The sequence below is a fragment of the Zootoca vivipara genome, chromosome 13, assembly GCF_963506605.1.
Source record: "Zootoca vivipara chromosome 13, rZooViv1.1, whole genome shotgun sequence".
NCBI classification, from domain to species: Eukaryota; Metazoa; Chordata; class Lepidosauria; order Squamata; family Lacertidae; genus Zootoca; species Zootoca vivipara.
The window spans coordinates 277621-300728 of NC_083288.1; the positions used below are offsets into that span (position 1 = coordinate 277621).

At 43.2% G+C, this 23108-nt stretch overlaps 1 protein-coding gene across 5 annotated transcripts in view; it reads right to left on the bottom strand.

The window, feature by feature from the left end:
* The window catches only part of CORO1C (coronin 1C), a 77301-nt gene that overhangs the window by 29094 nt on the left and 25099 nt on the right, over nt 1–23108 (bottom strand). For all 5 annotated transcript variants that reach the window (XM_060282033.1, XM_035134427.2, XM_060282034.1 and 2 more), the window contains exon 2: nt 11386–11585. In XM_060282033.1, the coding sequence (XP_060138016.1) occupies nt 11386–11585 (200 nt within the window). The remainder of the gene's footprint in view (nt 1–11385; nt 11586–23108) is intronic.

Genomic DNA, 23108 nt, shown 5'->3' on the forward strand with positions numbered 1-23108 from the left:
CGGCTTTGGTCATCCTGTTTGTTTTGTTGTTTCTTTTCTCTCAGGTCTTTGGCTATTTACACAATCTATGGGCTATTTGCCAGGGGGGGATTTGTTTGTACTTTTGCCTTTTTATATTTTAAACCACCCTGTGATCCTTGGATGAAGAGCAGTGTGGAAATTTAGCAGATAAATAAAATAAATAAGCTTGCTTTTTACACGAACCCTTCCAGAGGGCTTAAAAGTTTACCAAATAAGACCATTTAATGAAGTCACACAGGCCAAAATAGATTTCTGTGTAAAAGTCCTGATAGGATGGGCAGGAAAACTGGTGCAGTCTTCCACCATGACTAACCCTGTTTTTCTCCTAGAAAGAGGCAGCTAATCACAGAAATATACTTCTTAGATAACTGAATGTAGAAAGTCACTTCCTCAGGAATGTCTGTTATCGCCCCAGCTGGAAATAAGGAAGTGGCACCAACTTGCACATTCCGCTTAGCAGAGGGGAAGGAAACTGGATCACAAAGAATGGGTTTGAAATGCAAACTAAGCTCTCTCCTTCATAGAGAAACAGTTTCTCCTATGGCCTGGCAGCAACTCAGTCCCACCTCTCATCATTTAACAAGACCTGCTGCATCTATAGAGCACCCACATCTACCAACACCAGATGGGTTGTACCCAGTGCTAGACTTAAATGAAGACCACAGAGTTGATGCAGACCATGACAAATGGCCATTAGTCATCCAGCAAGCCAGCCAAGCTCTCCATGACTAACCCTTGTTAAGATAAGGAAACGGGGAATATACTAACACCGCCATCACCGAAAGACTGCTACAGAGCCATTTAAGTTGCTCTGGGGACACAAAGCTTGTACCTTCCATCAAAACTCAAAGAATACACTCAAGTAACATCAGTTAGCAATTGAAAGTTCTAGCAAAGCAGCTGGTTGAAACATGAACAGCTATCAGATGATGATCCAAACTCATTCAAAGTCCCCTAAGCTTGTTACACGGCACCAGCAGCAGGCAGACTGAAGATGTTCTTGAGCTAACATGGTGTGTGGGTGTGGGTGGGTGTGTAAGAAGCAAGATGTGCATATAAATTATGTCTTTATAGTCCTATGGGACTGTAAGAGTGGGGGGGAAAGGTAGAAAAATTAATGATTGATACGTGAATATGGGTTTTGGAATCAAAAACATCTTGCCCAGAGCAGGACCACCCATGACACATCACTTAGCACTGTTTGGAGTTGAACTGATAGTAATAGTGGGGGTTCTGACAGGTAGTTCCATGTGAAAGAAGTACTTTGGAAGCCTTGAAGAGCAACGGACTGGCTGTGAAAAACACCTTTTACAACTTTAATAAATAATAATTTAATAATAATATCCAGTTTGTAGTTCTGCATTTCACAGAGCACCATCACACTTAGAAAGTGGGGTCCTGCTTTGCAGGATCCAAATCTTGAAATGGTAGAAACAAAAATGGTGTGTAAAACAAAGGGTTGCCATATTTTTCTCAGGAAACGAACTTATTCCGATCCATTGACCACAGGTTGCAATTCAACAGGAACTCCTCCAGCACACAGGCCCTATTGGAGTCGACGGAAGTAACACAAGGCTTTCCGTGGGCTCCCCTCTCCCTGCTCCCATTCCATTCAGCTCGAAGCAGGTTGTGCAGGAGAAACTCCTGCTGGAGACCGCCATGGTCAGCAAGAGACAAGCTTTAAAGCTATGTGATTTGTTATCAGGACTCAAATGATTTATGGCTCAAGGATTTTTTTTTAGAAAGCATGAGGAGCCTCACCAGGCCTGTGTGACTCAATTAGTTTTTCAAATATACAAATAGCTAAGAGGTAGTAATAGGGTTGGTATCTCAACCCACTGGGAAGGCTAGGAACCAAGCAGCTGAATGACTTCATTGCTCAATGCCATGTACTTACACACATAAGTGCTAGATCCAAGCACAAAGGGCCCTGAAACTGCAGTAGTTTCCATGGAATATCTGCCCTGGAATGATCTCTATGGCAATGCGCAGAAATTCACCACAAAATTAGCTGTGACAGATACAGATAGAACTAAACTGCCAACTAGCTTGCAAGAGGAAGAAATTGAGTACTTGGCACAGCTACTGCATTTCAAGTACTGAATAGCATTTTGTTACTACTACTGTATGGGGGGGGGGAGAATGACAAAATCTAGAAGAGTACAGTGGTACCTCGGTTTAAGAACAGTCCTGTTTATGAAAGATTCAGTTTACGAACTCTATTAACCGGAAATTTGTGAACTTTACCTTGGTCTAAGAACGGAATCCAAAGGGAGGAAGGGCACCAGCGACGGGAGGTCTCATTAGGGAAAGTGTGCCTCAGTTTAAGAATGGTTTCGGTTTAAAAACGGACTTCCAGAATGGATTAAGTTCGTAAACCAAGGTACCACTGTATCTAGCTTGCATTCCTTAGAAACCAGAAGAAGCAGAATACTGTACCTTTCTACGTCACTACTTCTGAACCACTGTGACTGCCCTCAGGAATGCCCTCCTCTCTGCCATCCGTGAAGCCCTGACCTACAAGACTGGCCACTATGGCTGAAATCCTGTTTTTATAGTAAGGTTGTACAATTTCTTTTTGTGTTGTATGTAAGCTGGGAAAGCACTAACAAGGTTTTGGGAAAGAGGAAGGAGGACTCTAGGACCTTGTCAGAACCATCATGCCTCCTTCCCAAAGTCAAGCACCTCACTTACCAGGCTTTGGGAAGGCAACATGAAGGTGGGCAGGGGGAAAGAGGCTGAGGGCCACCAAAAAATTCACCGAGGGCCGCATGTGGCCCTCAGGCCATGTGTTGGACCACCCTGCTCTATTAGTTACACTGCCTCTGTAGTTACACTACACAGGCCCTCCGTCAAATATATATTAAGTATATATGAGAGGAGGAGTTGAATTTAGAGAATCACAAAAGAATGGGATGCTACTCATTTCTGCTAAATTAACTTGTGCCAAAAAATGTCTACTGAGTAGATGCTGGGGCTGAATTTTGAAGGCTTCACTTCCACATCGAATTCCTCGTGAGCATAAAAGAGAAGGCAAAGAACAAGAAATGTGATAATCCAGACTTCCGGTCTGCCGCGCTGGTGGAGAGGCGCAGAAACCTCGAGCTCTAAGGTTTCTGGCTCCGCGGAGGGGGGGATTTCCGCGGGGGCCACGCAGATCCCCGTAAAAACCCCAGGTAGAGCGTCCCAGGGGCAAAGTAGCCTGGCAGAGCCCCAAGGCGACTCCAATTTGTGAATTGGACTGAGGAATTTGGCGCTGGGAGGAGGCTTAAAAGGGAAGTCAGCCCCCCCCCCCAATTGAGTAACCGACGATGCAGTAAAGCTATGGAAAGCTCAGAAATTTTGCTTTAAAAGAAAACTTTTTCCTGATGCAGAGTAAGGGAAAAGGATAAAGTGTTCATAAATCTCTGTAAAAGACTGTGATTTGTTAAGGGGAACCCCCCCTGTGAACTTGGAGTCGGGTCAAAAGAAGGACCGGCTAGCCGTCTTTATGACGTCACAATAGAAAAGAATGTGACTGTCTGTATGAGACTGAGACTGAGAGCTGCAGGCAAGTAAAAGAGGAAGTTTTAAAAATAAATTTTATAGGTTGTTAAAACACGGTTTGAACTCAGAAAGCATCAAGGAGCTAGCTGAAATCTCTGGAGACACCAATTCCAAGGAAAGAGGGTAGATTTAGTTTCGAGGGTGGGAATAAAAAGGGGGGAGAATTTGAAAATTAATCTTGAATATTTTTGGGTAAAAGGGTAGAGAATATTGGGTAATAAAGGTAAAGAGAAGTATGAAGGGTAAATGGTTAAAAAGAAGTTATAAATTGGAAGAAAGAATGTAATTTTAGATTTGGAAACTGCAATAATTAGTGAATAATAAGGAACTCAAGAAGGGGGAATGAGGAAGTCTGAAATGCTTAGATTAGAAATTGAAAAAATATGATATATTTTTTACTATTTTTGTGGGTTTTCTTTCTATTTTTTCTTCACTCTTCTATATAAAATGAATAAGAATTATTTATGAATAAAACATGAAACGGGAGTTAAGAGGTAATTTTTTGATGTCTAGCTAAGAGTTGGAAATGGTATGAGTTAATTATTAAAAGATGTTAAGAACGGGAAGCAAAAAAGTTTGAAGAAATAAGATGTGATGATATTGTTATGTATTTTTTCTTTTTGTTTGAATTTTTCTTTTTTCTCTTTTTCTTTATGTGAAGATCAATAAAAAATATTTATAAAAAAAAGAACAAGAAATGTGATAATCCTAGGTTGGTGGCTTGCCCATTTACTGGCTTGTGGCCTGCCCTATTAGTCACAGCCTCCCTCCATGTCACAAAGTCCACAGACCTTAACTTCTACATTTGCAGTTTCTTCCTCACTGCTTTCAGGACAGGGGTGACATACTTGGCTGGCAGAGGTTCAGCTGTGTGGAGCAAGCAAGAGATGCCGTTTCTAATTCTGGTCTTTCCCCAGAAAAAACAAATAGTGCAGCTTCCAAAAATGAGGAGGGTTTTTGCTCGCAAGCTTCAAATTTGCACGCCAAGTTTCAAACTAAAACCAACATTTTCATAGGCAAGTTTTATGAGTGAAAGTGCTGATAGTCCCTCAACAGAAGAAAACAGTAGTAATGTACTTCTGTTAGCACTCCCCACCCCCACCCCCCCAGCCACTGGAAGAGCCAAGGGATGCCTGTCAAGGCTTCTGGTGTCAGCACATGCAAGTAAGTTCAAAAAGGGATCTTGCTGGAGGAATTAGGAACAGGAAAGGTTGAGGGGAAGGGCCTGAGGTTTTATACAGATTATACAGATGCAAACTACAGGCATATTCCCCTGCAACAGCAGGTTTCTTTATTTCTCAGTTGTGCAGTAAGATGAAACACCATATCCCTCAGAGATGACACAACTGAATGCCCAGAAGGAACATCTGAAGGGCAGGAAGGACCAACTATGGGTACAACATATGGTGGGGGCTTTTATCCTGCACATGCAATGGCTTGCACACTGTTCCTGTGAAAATGCTAGCTTTTGAGAAGAGGCAACGGAAACCACAACAGGAGAGAAGCAAGATTAAGTTTCATGCAAAGAGGAGAGCATTTCCCATATTCTCACAAAAGGACAAAAAAGCCAGAAATAGAGAATGCAAGTGCATCATTAGGTTTTTTTAGTTGCCATTTCCCCCCCTTAAAGGAACATGTTTTGCAATCAGTGGTAAGGATTGCATGAAATTCCTTGGAGCAGGGGGTGGAGAACCCACCAGACCATTCTGGCCAAGCCCCACCCTCTTGCCCTAGATTATACAGGCAACTCCCCCACGTTCTAAGCCCCCCCATGCATAAGCTAAATGCACATGTGGGGAGCACCCTCTAAACAGCTGTTTTTACCTACTTAGAAGCATAGATCACAAGGGTAATCTAAGGGGCTGGATAGACCCCCATCCTCCTCCCCTCAATCTCGCCAGAAAGGGCAGGGATGCTGCACAGATGAGCCCACTGCAAGGAACGGCTTTTTGCCCATCAGCTGTTGAGTGGAGTAGCACAGCAGCAGACAGAGCTCCCACATGCCATTCTGCGGGGCAGAGCCACAGCTTGTAAGCTTTTTAGAATGGAATACTGTTTTGCTATCAGCTTCAGAAGCAGAAGGGGCTTTCCTCCGGAAAAGTATCCACAAGCTTCATGACCCCAACAAGGCTGAATTCTCTGAATATTAGTTGCTGGGGGCAACAATGGGGTGGCTGCTGCCTTCACATGCTTGGGTGGTCAGTTTCAGAATTTCTGATCCTCTGGGGTTCTTTTTGATTGTTCTTAGTCAAGAAATAGGTTTAGCTCCTTCAAAAATTAGGCCTTAAACATAGGAAAAGCCCTGCTGGATCCAACTAAAATGCCCAGCTAGTCCAGGACTCTGCTTCTGTCACTGGCCACCCTGGTGCTTCTGGGAAGCCCACAAAAAATATGTGAAGGCAACAGCCACCTTGTTGCTCCCCAGCAACTGATTTCAGCCACTGAGGTTCAGCAGAAGTTTGCCACAGAAGCCCAGTTGCTGGGGACTATCTACTCTTGCATGCTGCTCTAACAACGGCCAAGCAGATCCTGCCTGCAAGCAGGACATACCATGTCGGTATGCAGATACCAGCTAATACATGGCTGAATGATTTCCCATACAAACTAGCTCCCCCAACACAGAAATCTAAACCCTCTTCTCCTGACATCCTTAGTGAAGAAAATTTTCTTCTGTAGAAATATCTTTAAACAATCTGAAGTGATGTGATCCAAAAAATTCAGCTGCTATTTGTCTGAACTAGAACGCCAGACATAAAGTACTTCTGCTTTTCAATCTTCCTCTGCACCCCTTTTCCAGCACCATTGATGAACAAGAGCTCCAAATGACTGCCATTACACACACTCACTAAAAGAAGTTGGTCCCTTAAAGAAAAGTCTATGTGGCTGAAAGGAAAAACACAAGGAACTTCCCAGTTTTATTCACAACATCTGGCTTAACAGGAAAAATAGTTTAAGCCTTTAATTCAAGCTGCCAAATATTCCCAAAGAATTACACAGCACCAACCCCGCCCAAAGTTTCATCTTGTTCGTAAAAGATCATGGCCAAAATGAAGAAGGTTCATCTGCTGAAAGCCCAGCTCCCACTGCCACATGTCTGGTCTCAGCAGGGGTTGGCAACCCACCCTGGGCCACTCACTGCACTCACTCAAGGAGAAAGCAGGGAGCAGGAGAAGAGGGCTGCTCTCAGGTTGGACAGTGTTCTCAAAGCTACGAACACGAGTCTGAGCAAACTGCGGGAGGCAGTGGAAGACAGGAGTGCCTGGCGTGCTATGGTCCATGGGGTCACGAAGAGTCGGACACAACTAAACGACTAAACAACAACAACAACAACAAATATATAGTAGCCACTGGCTCCAAGTCTCCACAAATATCATGCGGGTGGTGCTGTGGTCTAAACCACTGAAGCTCTTGGGTTTGCTGATCAGAAGGTCGGCGGTTCAAATCCATGCAATAGGGTGAGCTCCCGTTGCTCTGTCCCAGCTTCTGCCAACCTAGCAGTTCGAAAGCATGCCAATGCAAGTAGATAAATAGGTACCGCTGCAGTGGCAAGGTAAATGGCGTTTCCATGCGTAAATGGCATTTCCATGCACGGTGTTCCATTGTGCCAGAAGCGGTTTAGTCATGCTGGCCACATGACTTGGAAAGCTGTCTGTAGACAAATGCCAGCTCCCTTGGCCTGAAAGCAAGGTGAGCGCCGCAACTCCACAGTTGCCTTTGACTGGTCTTAACCGTCCAGGGGTCCTTTACCTACTCCACCTGAATTCTGACTCCCTGCAGGAAAAGAGTGGGCTCTGAACAATGCTTGAAGATCTACTTCCTCATATTCACTTTTTAATCTAAGATTGCTTTTTAAAAATAAAAATTGCAGACTTCTCAAGTACTCTGCAATAAAAAAGCACTTTCTGCACTTTCTGCCATCCCAGGCATTTGGCATAACCTTTCCCTTCCTTGCTGCAAAGGGTTCCTATCAGGAAGTGCTTTAACAGCACTGCTTTTTAATACCATACATAGCACATTACAGCCAGGGCTGTCAAGAGCTGCACATGGTATGTCTCCCCAGATAACCGCTTGAGAATTATTTAAACCTCCCACTCACTTGCACACTCATATACTGCATCAAGAGAACGAGGAGCTGCCAGGTAGAATTCAGCTGGCACATGCATGGGCAATACAAAACCCGGCAGCAAAGAGTTAAGCCGCCCTTTCCACTTGACTCAAAGCTGCTTCTCCCTTTTTTGCAGAAGAGCTCCCATCCCATCATTCTTCCAGGCTCAAAGTGGCCAATCAAAGCGAAGGGTGGAAATTATTCAGCCTGCCTCCCAACCCAAAGAGCTGTAATGGCCATATATGGTAAAAACCACTGTCAGAGCCCTGCACTGACAGCTGTGGAAATGATGCTGCAGCAGCCATGGTGGAGGCAGGGCTGCAGAGGGAACACACACACACACAGAGAGAGAGAGAGAGAGAGAGAGAGAGAGAGAGAGAGAGAGAGAGAGAGAGAGAGAGAGATACAAAGAACAGGCAGTTCGGCTTCCTCCATCTGTCTCTCTCTCCCTCCCCCTCTCTCCCCCCCCCCCTAAATGAGAGTGGGAAATAGGCACTCGTCTGCCCTGCCAAAAGCACACATGAAAATACCCATTCAGTATATTGTGAGGGCTTCTACACCAGGACTCTGATCATAGTTATTATTCCTGCTATAAGAATACTGTATGGCAAAAGCATTCCTAGGAAGAAAAAGAGAGGCATTTGATTTGTTTGTTGCTACAGAAGGAGGATGGAAGATCAGGACTCTTGCCTGATGCTGCTGACACAGCTGGCTCTCCCCAGCCCCATGCAAGAAATGTTACAGGGAGGCCTGTACCCTCCCTGCTGGGAGGCAACGGCCTGTTGGGAGGCAGGTTCTCCACAAAGCAGCTCCCCAAAATCTTACATGGCCTTAACAGACCCTTTGAATGCCACTGAAATGTACCATATCTGCTTCAGACAGCAACAGCCACCTAAAGACCAGCAGGGCTTCAACATTAAATCACATGTGGTTTTAAGAGTATCCACATAGAGGAAGGAAGGAAGCCTGTCAGGCTGGGACTGGAACAGATAAATTCAAGAATACTAGGGGTGCTTGAAATTCTATTGTCTATTCTGAGGCACAGTGCAAGCAAGCCCTTGCTGCAAGAAAGTCATATTAAGTGCTGTTTGACAGCTTCACTTATCACAAGTAAAGAAATCTAACACAGCTGCATAGGAATGGGATTTCACAATATTCATACAGGTTCTGGGCTAGTTTTTTTATTATATTATCTAACAGATACCTAAAATTACCAACTATTCTTTCCATTTCAAATTTTCAGACTGCAAAGGTCTGCAACCAAAGCAACAACATCCATGCACAACAGAGATACATCAACATGCTTGGGAGAACCCTCAAGGTTTGTGAAAGTACCCTCCCCCTCAAAAAAAAAAAACCTACAGAAAAAACCCTGAGGGAAGAGACCCAAAAACAATCCAATGAGGATTGATCTCATTTTTTGTCAGAATTACAAGCCTGGTAGATGAAGGGAATGCTGTGGATATAGCCTATCTTGATTTCAGCAAGGCCTTTGACAAGGTGCCCCATGATATTCTTGTAAAGAAGCTGGTAAAATGCGGGCTAGACAATGCTACCATTCAGTGGATTTGTAACTGGCTGACTGACCGAACCCAAAGGGTGCTCATCAATGGCTCCTCCTCATCCTGGAGAGAAGTGACTAGTGAGGTGCCACAGGGTTCTGTCTTGGGGCCAGTCTTATTCAATATCTTTATCAATGACTTGGATGATGGGCTTGAGGGCATCCTGAGCAAGTTTGCAGATGACACCAAATGGGGAGGGGTGGCTAATACCCCAGAGGACAGGATCACACTTCAAAATGACCTTAACAGATTAGACAACTGGGCCAAAGCAAACAAGATGAATTTTAACAAGGAGAAGTGTAAAGTACTACACTTGGGCAAAAAAAATGAAAGGCACAAATACAGGATGGGTGACACCTGGCTTGAGAGCAGTACATGTGAAAAGGATCTAGGAGTCTTGGTAGACCACAAACTTGACATGAGTCAGCAGTGTGATGCAGCAGCTAAAAAAGCCAATGCAATTCTGGGCTGCATCAATAGGAGTATAGCATCTAGATCTAGCAAAATAAAAAAAATTCCTTCAGTAGCACCTTAAAGACCAACTAAGTTTATATTTTGGTATGAGCTTTCGTGGGCATGCACACTTCTTCAGAACGTATCTGAAGAAGTGTGCATGCACACGAAAGCTCATACCAAAATATAAACTTAGTTGGTCTTTAAGGTGCTACTGAAGGAATTTTTTTATTTTGCTTCGACTCAGACCAACACGGCTACCTACCTGTATCTAGATCTAGGTAAGTAATAGTACCACTGTATTCTGCTCTGGTCAGACCTCACCTGGAGTACTGTGTCCAGTTCTGGGCACCACAGTTCAAGAAGGATACTGACAAGCTGGAACGTGTCCAGAAGAGGGCAACCAAAATGGTCAAAGGCCTGGAAACGATGCCTTATGAGGAACGGCTTAGGGAGCTGGGTATGTAGGTTAAGGAGTGATATGATAGCCATGTTCAAATATATAAAAGGATGTCATATAGAGGAGGGAGAAAGGTTCTTTTCTGCTGCTCCAGAGAAGCGGACATGGAGCAATGGATTCAAACTACAAGAAAGAAGATTCCACCTAAACATTAGGTAGAAAATAAGTCAACCAGAAGGCAGAATACAAATATTCAAAATAAACCGTCAGGGCCTTTTGCTTCCTAGTCCCCTACAAAAATACTAATTCATTTTAGCTCAGGTTCTGAATTCTGAGTCTACAAAGTTAAGGCTATGTATGGACATTCCAATACTGCAAAGTTAAGGCTATGTATGGACATTCCAAATGACCACAGCTCAGTGGTAGATGATGTGTTCAATACCCAGCATCTCCACTGGGTATTGAACACCCTGCCTGAAACCCTGCCTGAAACCCTGGACAACACACTGTCAATGTAAACAAAAGAAACTTAGATAAACCAATGGTCCAACTCAGTATAAGGAAGCTCCTGATGTTTCTATTATGTTCACACAACCATCTGAACTTGCAGTAAGTCAGTAGGTGGAGCCTGCCAGCAGGGTCCAACTCCTACACACATGTTCACTTCATAATTGTGGCAGCATGAATAGGGCTGTTCTTCCATTTTGTATTTCTTCACATTTCTATTTTAAAAAAAGAATTAAAGCGATTTCAAATACAACATGCCAAGGATGGGAGCCGTTAGTTTGGAGAGAGGCCTCTAAGCTAGCAAGGTACAGTGGTACCTCGCTAGACGAATGCCTCACAAGACGAAAAACTCGCACAACGAAAGCGTTTTGCGATTTCAATGGAGACTCGCAAGACGAAGTTTCCTATGGCACGCTTTGCAAGACGAATTTTTTCGTCCCATAGGCTGCCTCGCAAGGCACCCCATGGGAAACCGCACTTCAATGCGTTCCGATGGGAGCCGCTTCGCAAAACGAATTTTTCGCTATACGAAGCGACTCGCAGGACGAATTAAATTCGTCTAGCGAGGCACCACTGTTACTTATTCTTTTCCTGAATTAGACTGGTGCTTGTTAAGATACAAAATGACTATAATGAATGTGTTGCCAACAACACCAAATTCTAGCAGTCAAGTGACCTATGTTTCTATCTACAGTACTTTTTGTATTCTGAAAGAAAAATAAAATATTGTAATAATTGGGCAGAGTAAGCTACAGGACCATGTTTAAACTATTGTTTAAAATACCACTTACCTTGTGTAGAGGCAGAACCAGGAATGCACCACCACCACTAGCCTCTATTATTATTGCAACGAAGTTGGGATTTACTGCACAAAAAGAACTGTCCCACGTCACCCGAGAAACTCTAATGTCATCGTAACACTGGTCGTTTTTCACTGCTTGGCCAAACACGTGCCGAAACTTGCTCTGTCGTACCACTCGTCTCATTGTTTCTGCAGAAGAAGAAAATTCAGCATGGGTTACTGTTTCTCGGATTCCTCCAGTCAGGGTGCGTCCAGATGGAGGTTTAATATCGCAAATGGGTTGTTGGCAATGTTTTTAAAAAATAAAAATCAGATTATCCCTTTCTGGATTAAGTAGGGAAAATATACAGACTAGAATTTTGACATTGTGTGGACAGAAAAAAACACGCCTTGCACACATGAGAAGCACCAATAAACACCCATTTGGAAGGACCCCGGAACAGCCTTGGTAAGTCCTTTGCTCCACTGACAAGATAATTTGCAAAAATAAGCAGGGTTTGGTATGGTTTCAAATTGGATGGAGGACCGTGTGTTGAGATTCCTGCATCACAGGGGGTTGGACTGATGGCCCTTGGGATCCCTTCCAACTCCACAATTCTGTGGTTCTAGGATATAGTCTATTTTTACATCAGTGTGCTTCCAAGTACCTAATTTTGAGCTCTGGAACAGTGCCAGATAACCCACAATCCAGATCAACTATTTTGTTTAAATATTGTTGTTTGGTTATCTGAGTTCACTGTAGTTTATTGAATGGTTTGTTGTAATTGGGAGCCCATTATTCAGCTATTCAGCTATGCATGGAATATCTGACCACCATCACACAAGCAGTTAAGGGTTGTTCTTGTTGTTGTTTTTAAAGGGATCAGTGTGTGTCAAGCACACTTCCCTAATTCTTATTTGCAGGCAGATTTGTGTATAATGGCCCACACCTTAAGTGGGGTGGGAGGATGCAGCATTTGATTTGATGGTTTTGTAACCAGCGGTTTCTGTCAAGGACGTTGTGCTTAAGCACTTTTTTAGTTCTTACTTGGAATTTTGTAAAATCCTAATCAGGGGAAAGATGTTCCCAGTAATTCTCAGCTGGGCTGGTGTTGAGGTCATTTGACATGTGAAATAGTATGACCGGTCATTTGATGGTGGTCAGATATTCCATGCAGCCATAATGCCATGGATAATCAGAGAACCTTACTTAACATTGAGTTAAAATAATTTAGTTAAATGTTTGCTTCTATTGCATCACAATAAGTTAGCTAATTTATAATTGTATTTAGCATAAGTATCACACTTGCTGATATATAATTGTATTTAGCATAAGTATCATACTTGCTGATACAGGATAACCTGTTTTTGTTATGTTTGTGAGCGGAGAAGTTAATGGCCTGTAGATCTACAGTTAAGAATGTGAATCAACTAAGCAAAACATAGAAATACTAAATTGCAGAAGCTCATGTGCAGTGCACGCTGCATTATAAACAAGAGAAAATGCTTTAGAGTTCTATCAGCTTCCAGCAAAATCTCAACATTTTTGGTAGCGTTCTAAAAATGCAGCCACAATTTCTGAAGCACCCAGGTTTCTGAGAGGTGCTCTGCCTCATAGCTACCAGTAGCTTTGATCCAAGTCAGACATCTTTATATGCAGTGTGTTGATACTACACACAGAGATTGTAACATTAACCCTGAAACAATAAAACCTGTTAAAGCTACCTGTTAAACCTGTTAGGCTGACTATAATGAAGTCAATTCTCCAAAGCACCTGAAACTTACTAAAGCCCTGTCCTATGGCTAGGACTGCCCAACTCTTTCTGCAGAGACTGGTAACAAGGAGCCAATCATGGAGAGTGTCTCAAGTACAGTTGGTCCACCTGGGAATAGGCTACCTACCAGCTGGTTCCACACAGACCAAACAACTGCCAAATTGTAAGGACAAACAGTAGTGACCTGAATGGAGTTCGACAGTGACCCAAAGGTGAAAGATTCCATCTATCTTAATCCAAGAGTCTTAGGCAACTCCGTGGTGACATGTTGTTGTTTTTTTAAAAAAAATTACATTAGTGGGAACTTTATACTTTTACAAACAGCAGAGCAGATGGCTCATTGGCACACACACAAAAAAACCTTTTATCCACAGCAAAACTACTTGAGGGGGGAAAAGATGGCAAACCAGGAACGGGCTACTGCATTCAATATCTGTGTATGTGTGCCTGACATTTTCTTCCTCAGACATCACCTTATTATGGTTTAAATAAGAGTAATGAAACACCAAATCTTTGGAATTGCTTTCCTTGGAGGTTTTCAGAAAGACAGATTGGCCATCACAATAAACCAGGGTGAATAGTCTGCCTTCAGTGTGCTCCTTCAGTGCGCTCCTCCCTCGCTCCTCCGCTAATGGGAGCAACAAATCACAAACCATGACTGAAAAGCCAAAAGCAAACTTTGGGTTGCTATCTGGGCTTGTCTGGAGCAAAAGAAACCCCTCTTCTTGGTTTGAATGTAACACTAGGCCAGGGACCCTGGCTTGTTGTTCCTATGAAAGGAGCAGCAAAGTGGGAACCATCTGCATGTTCACAGCATACAATCATCTAGGTAAATATGTAAATTCAGTCACTGTCATGTATTTTTTAATGGTGTTACAAACTCAGATACATAACCTAATCCCAAAAGGCACCTGAAACCTAGGTTAAGTAGCCACAATGGAATGTCTAGGTGCCCTTCTCGCCCCCCCCCTGAAATGTGTTATTTTTGTTATTAATTTCATTTCTATACCACTTTATATCTTAAAGAAAAAAATCTTAAAGTGGTTTACAACACACTTTATCACTTTATCAAATAAAACAATTCAGAATAAAACAAATTCAATCTTCAAGGAAAATATTTCAGATCCTTCTCCAAGAAATATTTTGCTTTCCCCATATTTATTTACCTACTTAATTTAGCTCATAGTATAGCAGAAATACTCTAGGAAGCCAATGGGGTGTAGTGGTTAGTGTGTCAGACTATGACATGGAAGATGAGGGTTCAAATCCCCACTCAAGTCATAAAGCTCACGGGGTGACCATGGGCCAGCCACAGCCTCTAAACCTACCTCAATGGGTTGTTGTAGGGATTAATTGAGAAGGGGAGTGAACCATGGACCAAAAAGTGGGACATAAATGCAATAAATAAACACTTCTGCTCACCTGCTTAGGAAGGCTGGAGGAGTCAGCCAGATAGAGATGTCAGTTGCTAACCTGGCATACAGAGATCTCCATGTGGTCACAATTGGGCCTGCACCAGTTGTAAAACACGCCTGGCGAATTTCAAACACTGCTTAGGGATGCATGTCTGAAGTTCAGGCCATCCTGTCCTAAGGCAAAGAAGGACTCTCCTCCCTTCCAGAGGGGAGGGATTGCATGCGGGGCGCACCTCCTGCGTCTGCAGGGGGGCATGGTCGGCCCCCTGCAGCAGCCCCTCCCCACCGCAGCATCATACCCCTCTGCCAGCCAATAGGGCTCCCGGGGGGGCAGAGTCCAGCTCCATTTAAATGGCCACGGCGGCGGGAGATTTTTCTCTTTGCATTCCTGCCCTCATCGGATCACCCATCCTCCCTCCCTTTAGGCCTGGCTTTTCTTTGACCTTGCTGTGGACTTCGGTTGGTCGCCTTGGTTGCCCAAGGGGCCTGGTAGGAGTTTTTTTATCCATTTGGCAAATTGGCACCGGCCTCTTGGTTTTTTCGCCTACCTCATAGCAATTCGTCACAACTTTTGGTATTGGCGATTAGGCATTGGATTATTCAATATGTGATGTATCTGTGTTGTGTGTCAAAGGTCAGGTTAAGGCCATCACCTACCTCCTAGGAGTATCCCGTTACAGGGATCCGACGGTTGTGGATCCCGTCCGATGGCCTACTAGGGTTAGGGCCATGGCACGACCCCCGGTGACGTCAGCAGAAGCTTCCAGTTGTATTTGCATCAACAAGCTCCCCCCACTGTTTGTTAACCTTTAAGTGTCTCCACACTGGTAGGGTGGAGTCACTGTTGCATTTCTGTCCAATGCCTAAGCCAATACCACTCACATGCTATAACCAATAAAGTTGTAGCCTTTATTTACCCATTAACCTAAAATCACGTGTCCTTGTGTCTTATTTACTCGCAATCAATGGGCACATTAACAACACAGATTAACTAGGGACCTCTCCTCTTCATGCATGGAGCTTTGCAAAGTGTGAAGAGTAGAAGTCCCTGCTTTAAGCAATCAATACTGTAAAGGAGGCAAGAAAGTGAAGAGAGGGAGGCAGGGACAAACTGGGGAAGAACAGGCATTTATTTCAGTTGCACCTACTTATGCTCGGTTGCTGTGGGATATGAGGTGTCACTGCACTCTGCAGGTGAGGGCCTCCTTGCAGGCACCACCTTAGCAGGAGGTTCCACACAATGCCCTTTGGAATAGCTAAGCGTCATCTCTGCTGCCTTCCCAGCACCTATGAAAGACCTTCCTCTTTCAACAAACCTTTAGACTGAAATCTTTCTCAGTCTGTATCTACACTGGAATTGGTATATATATATATATATATATATATATATATATATATATGTTTTATCACACTAGGTGCCTTTGGGAGGGTGAGATATAAATTTGATTAGTAAGCCAACAAAAGAAGGGGTTGTGTCGAAGTCTCTTTGGAAAAGGTGGGTTTTGAAGAGGAATTTAGAGGAATATGGTAACAGTTATTCCCACTACGAATTGAATGTTAGTATGTTCTGTGGGAGGGGGCCAGACATCACAAGCAGAATGCAGAATTCTCAGCACGGTGACTCAACACTCACAATTCCCACAACTCTCTGGGGAAGGAACAAAGGGAGCCATGGTAGTTAAACCAGTTTAAAACCAATAGAACTTTGCACTGTAGATATATGCTCAGATTAGATCCTTTCCATGGTCTTGGGCTGATGATTACTAACATCTATAATTCACTCAGAATCCTATACTTGGGACTCTCTCATTTAATGATGATATTCCATCTTTTAAAATTTTAAAAGATGATGCTGTTAAGGTGCTACACTCAATATGCCAGCAAGTTTGGAAAACTCAGCAATGGCCAGAGGATTGGAGAAGATCAGTCTACATCCCAATCCCAAAGAAGGGCAGTGCTAAAGAATGCTCCAACTAACGCACAATTGCGCTCATTTCACACGCTAGCAAGGTTATGCTTTAAATTCTACAAGGCAGGCTTAGGCAGTATGTGGACCGAGAACTCCCAGAAGTGCAAGCTGGATTTCGAAGGGGCAGAGGAACCAGAGACCAAATAGCGAACATGCGCTGGATTATGGAGAAAGCTAGAGAGTTCCAGAAAAAACATCTACTTCTGCTTCATTGACTATGCAAAAGCCTTTGACTGTGTCAACCACAGCAAACTATGGCAAGTTCTTAAAGAAATAGGAGTGCCTGATCACCTCATCTGTCTCCTGAGAAAACTCTATGTGGGACAAGAAGCTACCGTTAGAACTGTATATGGAACAACTGGTTGGTTCAAAATTGGGAAAGGAGTACGACAAGGTTGTATATTGTCTCCCTCCTTATTTAACTTATATGCAGAATTCATCATGCAAAAGGCTGGACTAGATGAATCCCAAACCGGAATTAAGATTGCCGGAAGAAATATCAACAACCTCAGATATGCTGATGACACAACCTTGATGGCAGAAAGTGAGGAGGAATTAAAGAACCTTTTAATGAGGGTGAAAGAGGAGAGCACAAAACATGGTCTGAAGCCCAACATCAAAAAAACCAAGATCATGGCCACTGGTCCCATCATCTCCTGGCAAATAGAAGGGGAAGAGTTGGACACGAAGAGTTGGACACGACTAAACAACTAAACAACTCTCATTTAAAAGTATGTGGGAGGCTAATAGTAGAATCCTACACATGTCTAGTAGTCAGAAGCATAGACATTGCTGAAAACAATCAGATTTGCTGCTGACTACTAGACAAGTCTTTAGTTCATTTCTCCTATGGCTCAATGTTGAAGAATTCATTTTGGGACACAACTTGCCTCCAGTGCTTGAAATTTGCCAGGCGCATTTTGCACCTGGATATTGGCCACTTGCTACCTAGTGAAGATGCCAGGGCAAGGGGATAGCGTCTGACACCTCTACCATCTGGAGGTGCATGCCTGGAGATCTTTGGATCTAGACTGTTTTAACAGACTAGCAACACATCCTGTAGAACTCTATTCATTATATTTTATCTGCACAATCTGAATGTATTTCAGGAACCAAAAAGTCATATTGAAAAATAAGACTTTTGAGCCATCTGTCCCAAAAATGGCAACGAGGCATTCCGTTTTGGCAATTGCAACCCTGTTTTAAGGAGCCATTTGGTGCCTAGCTTATATATATATGAGTTTCTAAAACTGTTCACTTTTCAGCCAAAATTGAATTAAAATCTAGGAAGAATCCCAGTCTATGCTCTCCAAGCTACTCAACCAGTGGAATAAAGGATGGGAAATGGAAACAGCACTATCCAGCCCTGTGGTGTTGCAATGGCAAGGCAGAATGGCTCTCCTACTTCCCACTCAGCTACACACTCACTTGGCAGATACTGCGCCCTTGCAGCAACACCCTTCTTGCTCTGGCTGCCTGGTTTGTGGTGACTCATTTATGTATGCATTTTGTCATCGTGATAAGATAGGCAAGGCAAGACCTGTACTTGGGCCAGTACATTTTCATAACAGCTTTGCAAGAACATCCACTGGTTAGATTTCCTCCCACAAGGCTTGCCAAAAGCTATATAAATCTGATGTTTTACAACAAGTCAGAAATGAAGCTGTCCCACGCAAGCAGCACTAAACCTAAACACCAAAGCTCTATTTACAGTCACTGCACAAAGAGGAAGTGAGCGAAAGTTGACCAGAATCTGTAATACCTCAGCAAATAGGAAAACCAAGGTGTGCCCTCTGTAAGAGGCCACATCATCTTACCAAAAAAGGACCTTTCAAAAATCACACATTCATACATGACCTTTTTAGTTGTAAGTACAAACTTCTTATATGTGAATATGCAAGAATACAATTTTTCAATTGATTAAATGCCACCTGTCCATGTTTCCACCCCCACCAAAACCCTAATAATCTTAAAAGGGCTGAGGAAGTGTCATTTCTAATAATGGGGAGAAAATTTACAAAATGACTATTTTGTTTCACACACACACACCCTCCTTTCTTCCTTAGTTTTCCTGTTATGAAGCCACAGTACTCTCAACAGAAACTGTGCAAGATGAACACACACATGCTCAACAGCCTCTCCAAGCCTTCATTTCCATAGCCAAGGGAGTGATTCTTGGCTTTGAATCACAGTCATGTTGATTTGGCTCCCTTTCAAAACAAAAGAGGTGTATGAGAAGTACAGAGCAGACAGAAGAAACATGCAGATTCCAGTTATGAAAAGAAGGAATGATGGATCCCGTGAAATGCATCCATTAAAGTTCAGATGAAAAATTAAACAAAGGTTACCTAGTGTCTGAAAGCAAGAGGGATTTTGCTGCCTCCATTTTAAGCCCTGAAGACAATTTTTCTAACCTAATTAGGTTTTTCATGTTACAAAACATATGCCCTCCCCCATTATGATAAAGGGTGGGGTGTGTGAAGAGCCAGCTGACTCCCTAAGTGCCACTGGCACCAAAGTTTGTTCACAGTTATCAAGATGAGCTGGAGGAACAGAAGGAATCTGAAATGGTTCCATGTGCTATACAGAGGGTGGGGTATCTGAGAGAAAAGGGAGAGGAGGAAGTAGATGGGAGAAATTGTAAAGGCTATTTGGAACAAGGAGTTTGGTCCCTGGAAAATAACACCACTAGTCCACAAGCTTGCTAATGTTTCCTTAACTATATTCAGTAAGAAGATGAAAGGAATTCCAAGTACTTTTGTTCATAAGTACAGTACTGCATTTTATATAGCATAAACTAAAAGGAGATACGAAGCAAACACTTTTCATTGCACCATTTGCTGGGGCAATAAGACACAAAATTCTTTATCAAGGAGCATAAAGAACAGTGTCAAATGCATCCACACAAATTGTGATCCCCTTTCACAACAGGAGGCAATCCTTGTTCTCCATTCTGCCTTAGCTGAGGAATCAATTCTCTCCCTGAATCCACATCTGGTAGCTAGTTAACACTGTGATAGACATCTGCTCGGAAGACAGGAGTGCCTGGCGTGCTCTGGTCCATGGGGTCATGAAGAGTCGGACACGACTAAACAACAACAGACATCTGCTCAACTTCCAAAGGATGTCAAACTTTGATTTGATGAACTGACCCAGCTTGTGATTGTCAGGAAACAGTTAACTGGTCAACTGTCAATCAAGTCCGAACTGAGTCTCCAAAACACTTAAAAGTATATTGTGGCCCATACACTCTGGGCCTCAAACCTCAACTGACCATCTACACTGCTTTAAACATAAGGAGATCAGAAGACTCTTTGTAAGTAGAACTATTAGAATAGCTAGACTTGAACTACCGGTAAAAGTTTTTTTGTTGTTGTTTTCCTGAAGCAACGTTCTGCCTCTTACCTTTTAAAATTCTTCATAAAATTCTGTTCCCCTACAACTCCCATCATTCCTAACCATTCCTAGCTTGACAATCAGCTTTCCAACCAATGCAGGTTTTACATTCACATGACACTCACTTTAATTCTCTTTTATCTTTTGCAGGCAGGAGGCAGAGAGTTCAGGTATTCCACCATGGTTTGAAGGATCAGGAATGTGCCATGGAAACCACTCCTTTTGGATTGTACTAACCAAACTCTTCTTTCAAATTGCCTCCATAGCATTCTTTAAAGTGGGTTTGAAAACCATGATTTGGAGATTAAAGCTAATCACAGTTTGCCCAATTCAGACATCACGGCAACCTGGAAATGGAGGAGGGCAGCCATGCATGAGAGCGGAGGGTAGTGCATGCAGGCCTGCAGCATTCTCTTGGTCCTCCAAATTATGGCTTGGAGGACTGTCTAATCTGAACATATAGGTTGTAGTGTTGTTCTCATTTGTCACAAAAAAGGATTGAAAGCTGGCACATTTTCCTGTTTTTAAGAACTGTCTAAAGAGGAAAGCAGATGTACTTCTGAAGCTTGGAGGAGTTCAACCTGTTTATGCAAGAGGAAATACATCCTGCTAGGGAACACTTACAGGAAAAGCTGCTACAGAAGCAAAACTCCTGCTTTGCCTATGAAAAGGGAGATGTTTAAAAAGGGCCAGAGATAAACGAAAAACTCAAAACTCAAAATCTGTATTTCGCTTTGAATGATGTTTTGGACAATCCAAATCACAGATCAACTTGACAAAGGAAAGCACTCCTTTGCCAGATCATCCCAGTGCCTACAGGCCTTTTCCTTCTTGCATGCTATGGTCTTGCACTGCACTTTGGCCATCAGAGAATTTATCCCTGATTCCCTGTGAATGTGCACTGAACTCCCAGGAAGCACCTTGCTCCCTTAATACCATATTATGGATTATCAATTAAATGCACAAATTGTCATCTTATCTGTCCTCCCAGTTGAACGACGTGGCACAGGGAGAGAGGGAAAAATAGGGGGAGTGAACAACTGGCTTCACAAATGGTGCAAGAAGGAACGGTTTGGATTCTTAGATCACGGTCTGCAGTTTCTTGAAGATGGACTTCTGGCAAGGGATGGGCTGCACCTCACAAGGGTTGGGAGGAATGTTTTTGCCATGAAACTTAAAAACCTCATCAGGAGGGCTTTAAACTGACTTATGTGGAGGAGGGAGACAGTGGTCCTGAAGGTAGGAGTCTACCAAGTGCTGAAGATGATCACCCAAATGTCAAGGACCAAATGGAGCAAACAGCACACAGACTTCGTGGTGGGAGGAAAAAAATCCTTAAATAAGAGACATGGGGGAATGATCAATGGTCTTCAATGTCTGTATATGGTACTAATGCACATAGCATGGGAAATAAACAAGATGAACTTGAGCTCTTGGTACAGCAAACTAAATATGACATAATAGGCATCACTGAAACCTGGTGGAACGAGTCTCATGATTGGAATGTAGTAATAGAAGGATACAATCTATTTCAGAGAAATAGACCAAACAGGAAAGGAGGAGGAGTAGCGTTATACGTCAGGGATGTGTATACCTGTGAAGAGATCCAGGATTTAAAACTTCAAAGCCATATTGAGAGTATCTGGGTCAAAATTAAGGGAGAGAAAAAAACCAGTGATCTCATTGTGGGAGTTTACTATAGATCCCCAAGCCAAACTGAGGACACAGATGACCAAGCATTCAAAAGGAAGTTAGATAGTAGTAATGGGGGATTTCAACTATCCTGATATTTGTTGGATGTCAAACTCAGCCAAGAGCATAAGGTCGAACAGATTCCTCACTGGCCTTGCAGACTTCATTGTCCAGAAAGTGGGAGAAGCAACAAGAGGATCAGCCATTTTAAATCTGATCCTAACCAATAGTGATGACCTGGTTAGCAAGGTAGAAGTGGCAGAATCATTAGGTGGGAGTGACCATGCTCTTCTGGAGTTTCTTATACAGTGGAAAGGAGCAACCAAGCATACTAAGACTCAAATTCTAGACTTTAAGAAAGCCGACTTCAGAAAACTTAGGGAAATGCTGGGTGAGATCCCATGGACAGAAATACTAAAAGGGAAGGGAGTTCATGATGGTTGGGAGTTTGTTAAAAGGGAGATATTAAAAACCACAACTTCAGGCAATACCAATGAGACGGAAAAATGGAAGGTGCCTAAAGAAGCCAGGGTGGCTATCTAAAGAACTTTTAACTGAGTTAAGATTTAAAAGGGATATGTACAAAAAATGGAAAAGGGGGGAAACCACCAGAGAGGAATTCAAACAAATAGCCAGCACGTGTAGAGACAAATTCAGAAAGGCTAAAGCACAGAATGAACTCGGGCTTGCTAGAGAGCTTAAAAGCAACAAAAAGGGCTTTTATGGGTGTGTCCATAGCAAAAGCAAGAACAAGGAGACAGTGGGGTCACTTAGAGGTGAAGATGGTGAAATGCAAACAGGGGACAGAGAAAGGGCAGAAAACTCCTCAATGCCTTCTTTGCCTCAGTTTTCTCCAAAAAAGAAAACAACGCCCAACCTGAAGAATATGGAGCAGATGATTCAGCAGGGGAAACACAGCCCAGAATAAGTAAGGAGGTAGTACAAGAATACTTGGCTAGTTTAGATGTATTCAAGTCTCCAGGGCCAGATGAACTACATCCAAGAGTATTAAAAGAACTGGCAGAGGTGATTTCAGAACCACTGGCAATAATCTTTGAAAATTCCTGGAGAACAGGCGAAGTTCCAGCAGACTGGAGGAGGGCAAATGTTGTCCCTATTTTTAAAAAGGGGGAAAGAGAGGACCCAAACAATTACCCCCCAGGCAGCCTGACATCAATACCTGGAAAGATTCTAGAGCAGATCATTAAGCAAACGGTCTGTGAGCACCTAGAAAGAAACGCTGTGATCACTAAAGGTCAGCATGGGTTTCTGAAAAATAGGGCATGTTAGACTAATCCAAGGGTCAGCAAACTTTTTCAGCAGGGGGCCGGTCCACTGTCCCTCAGACCTTTTGGGGGGCCGGACTACATTTTGAAAAATATAAATACCCTGCAAGCTAGTCCCGCAGCTGCCTCTGGACCTGGAGGAGGAACGCACTTTGCAAGTGCTCAGGAACGCATCTCGGCGGTGCCCGCTCACTGGCGTT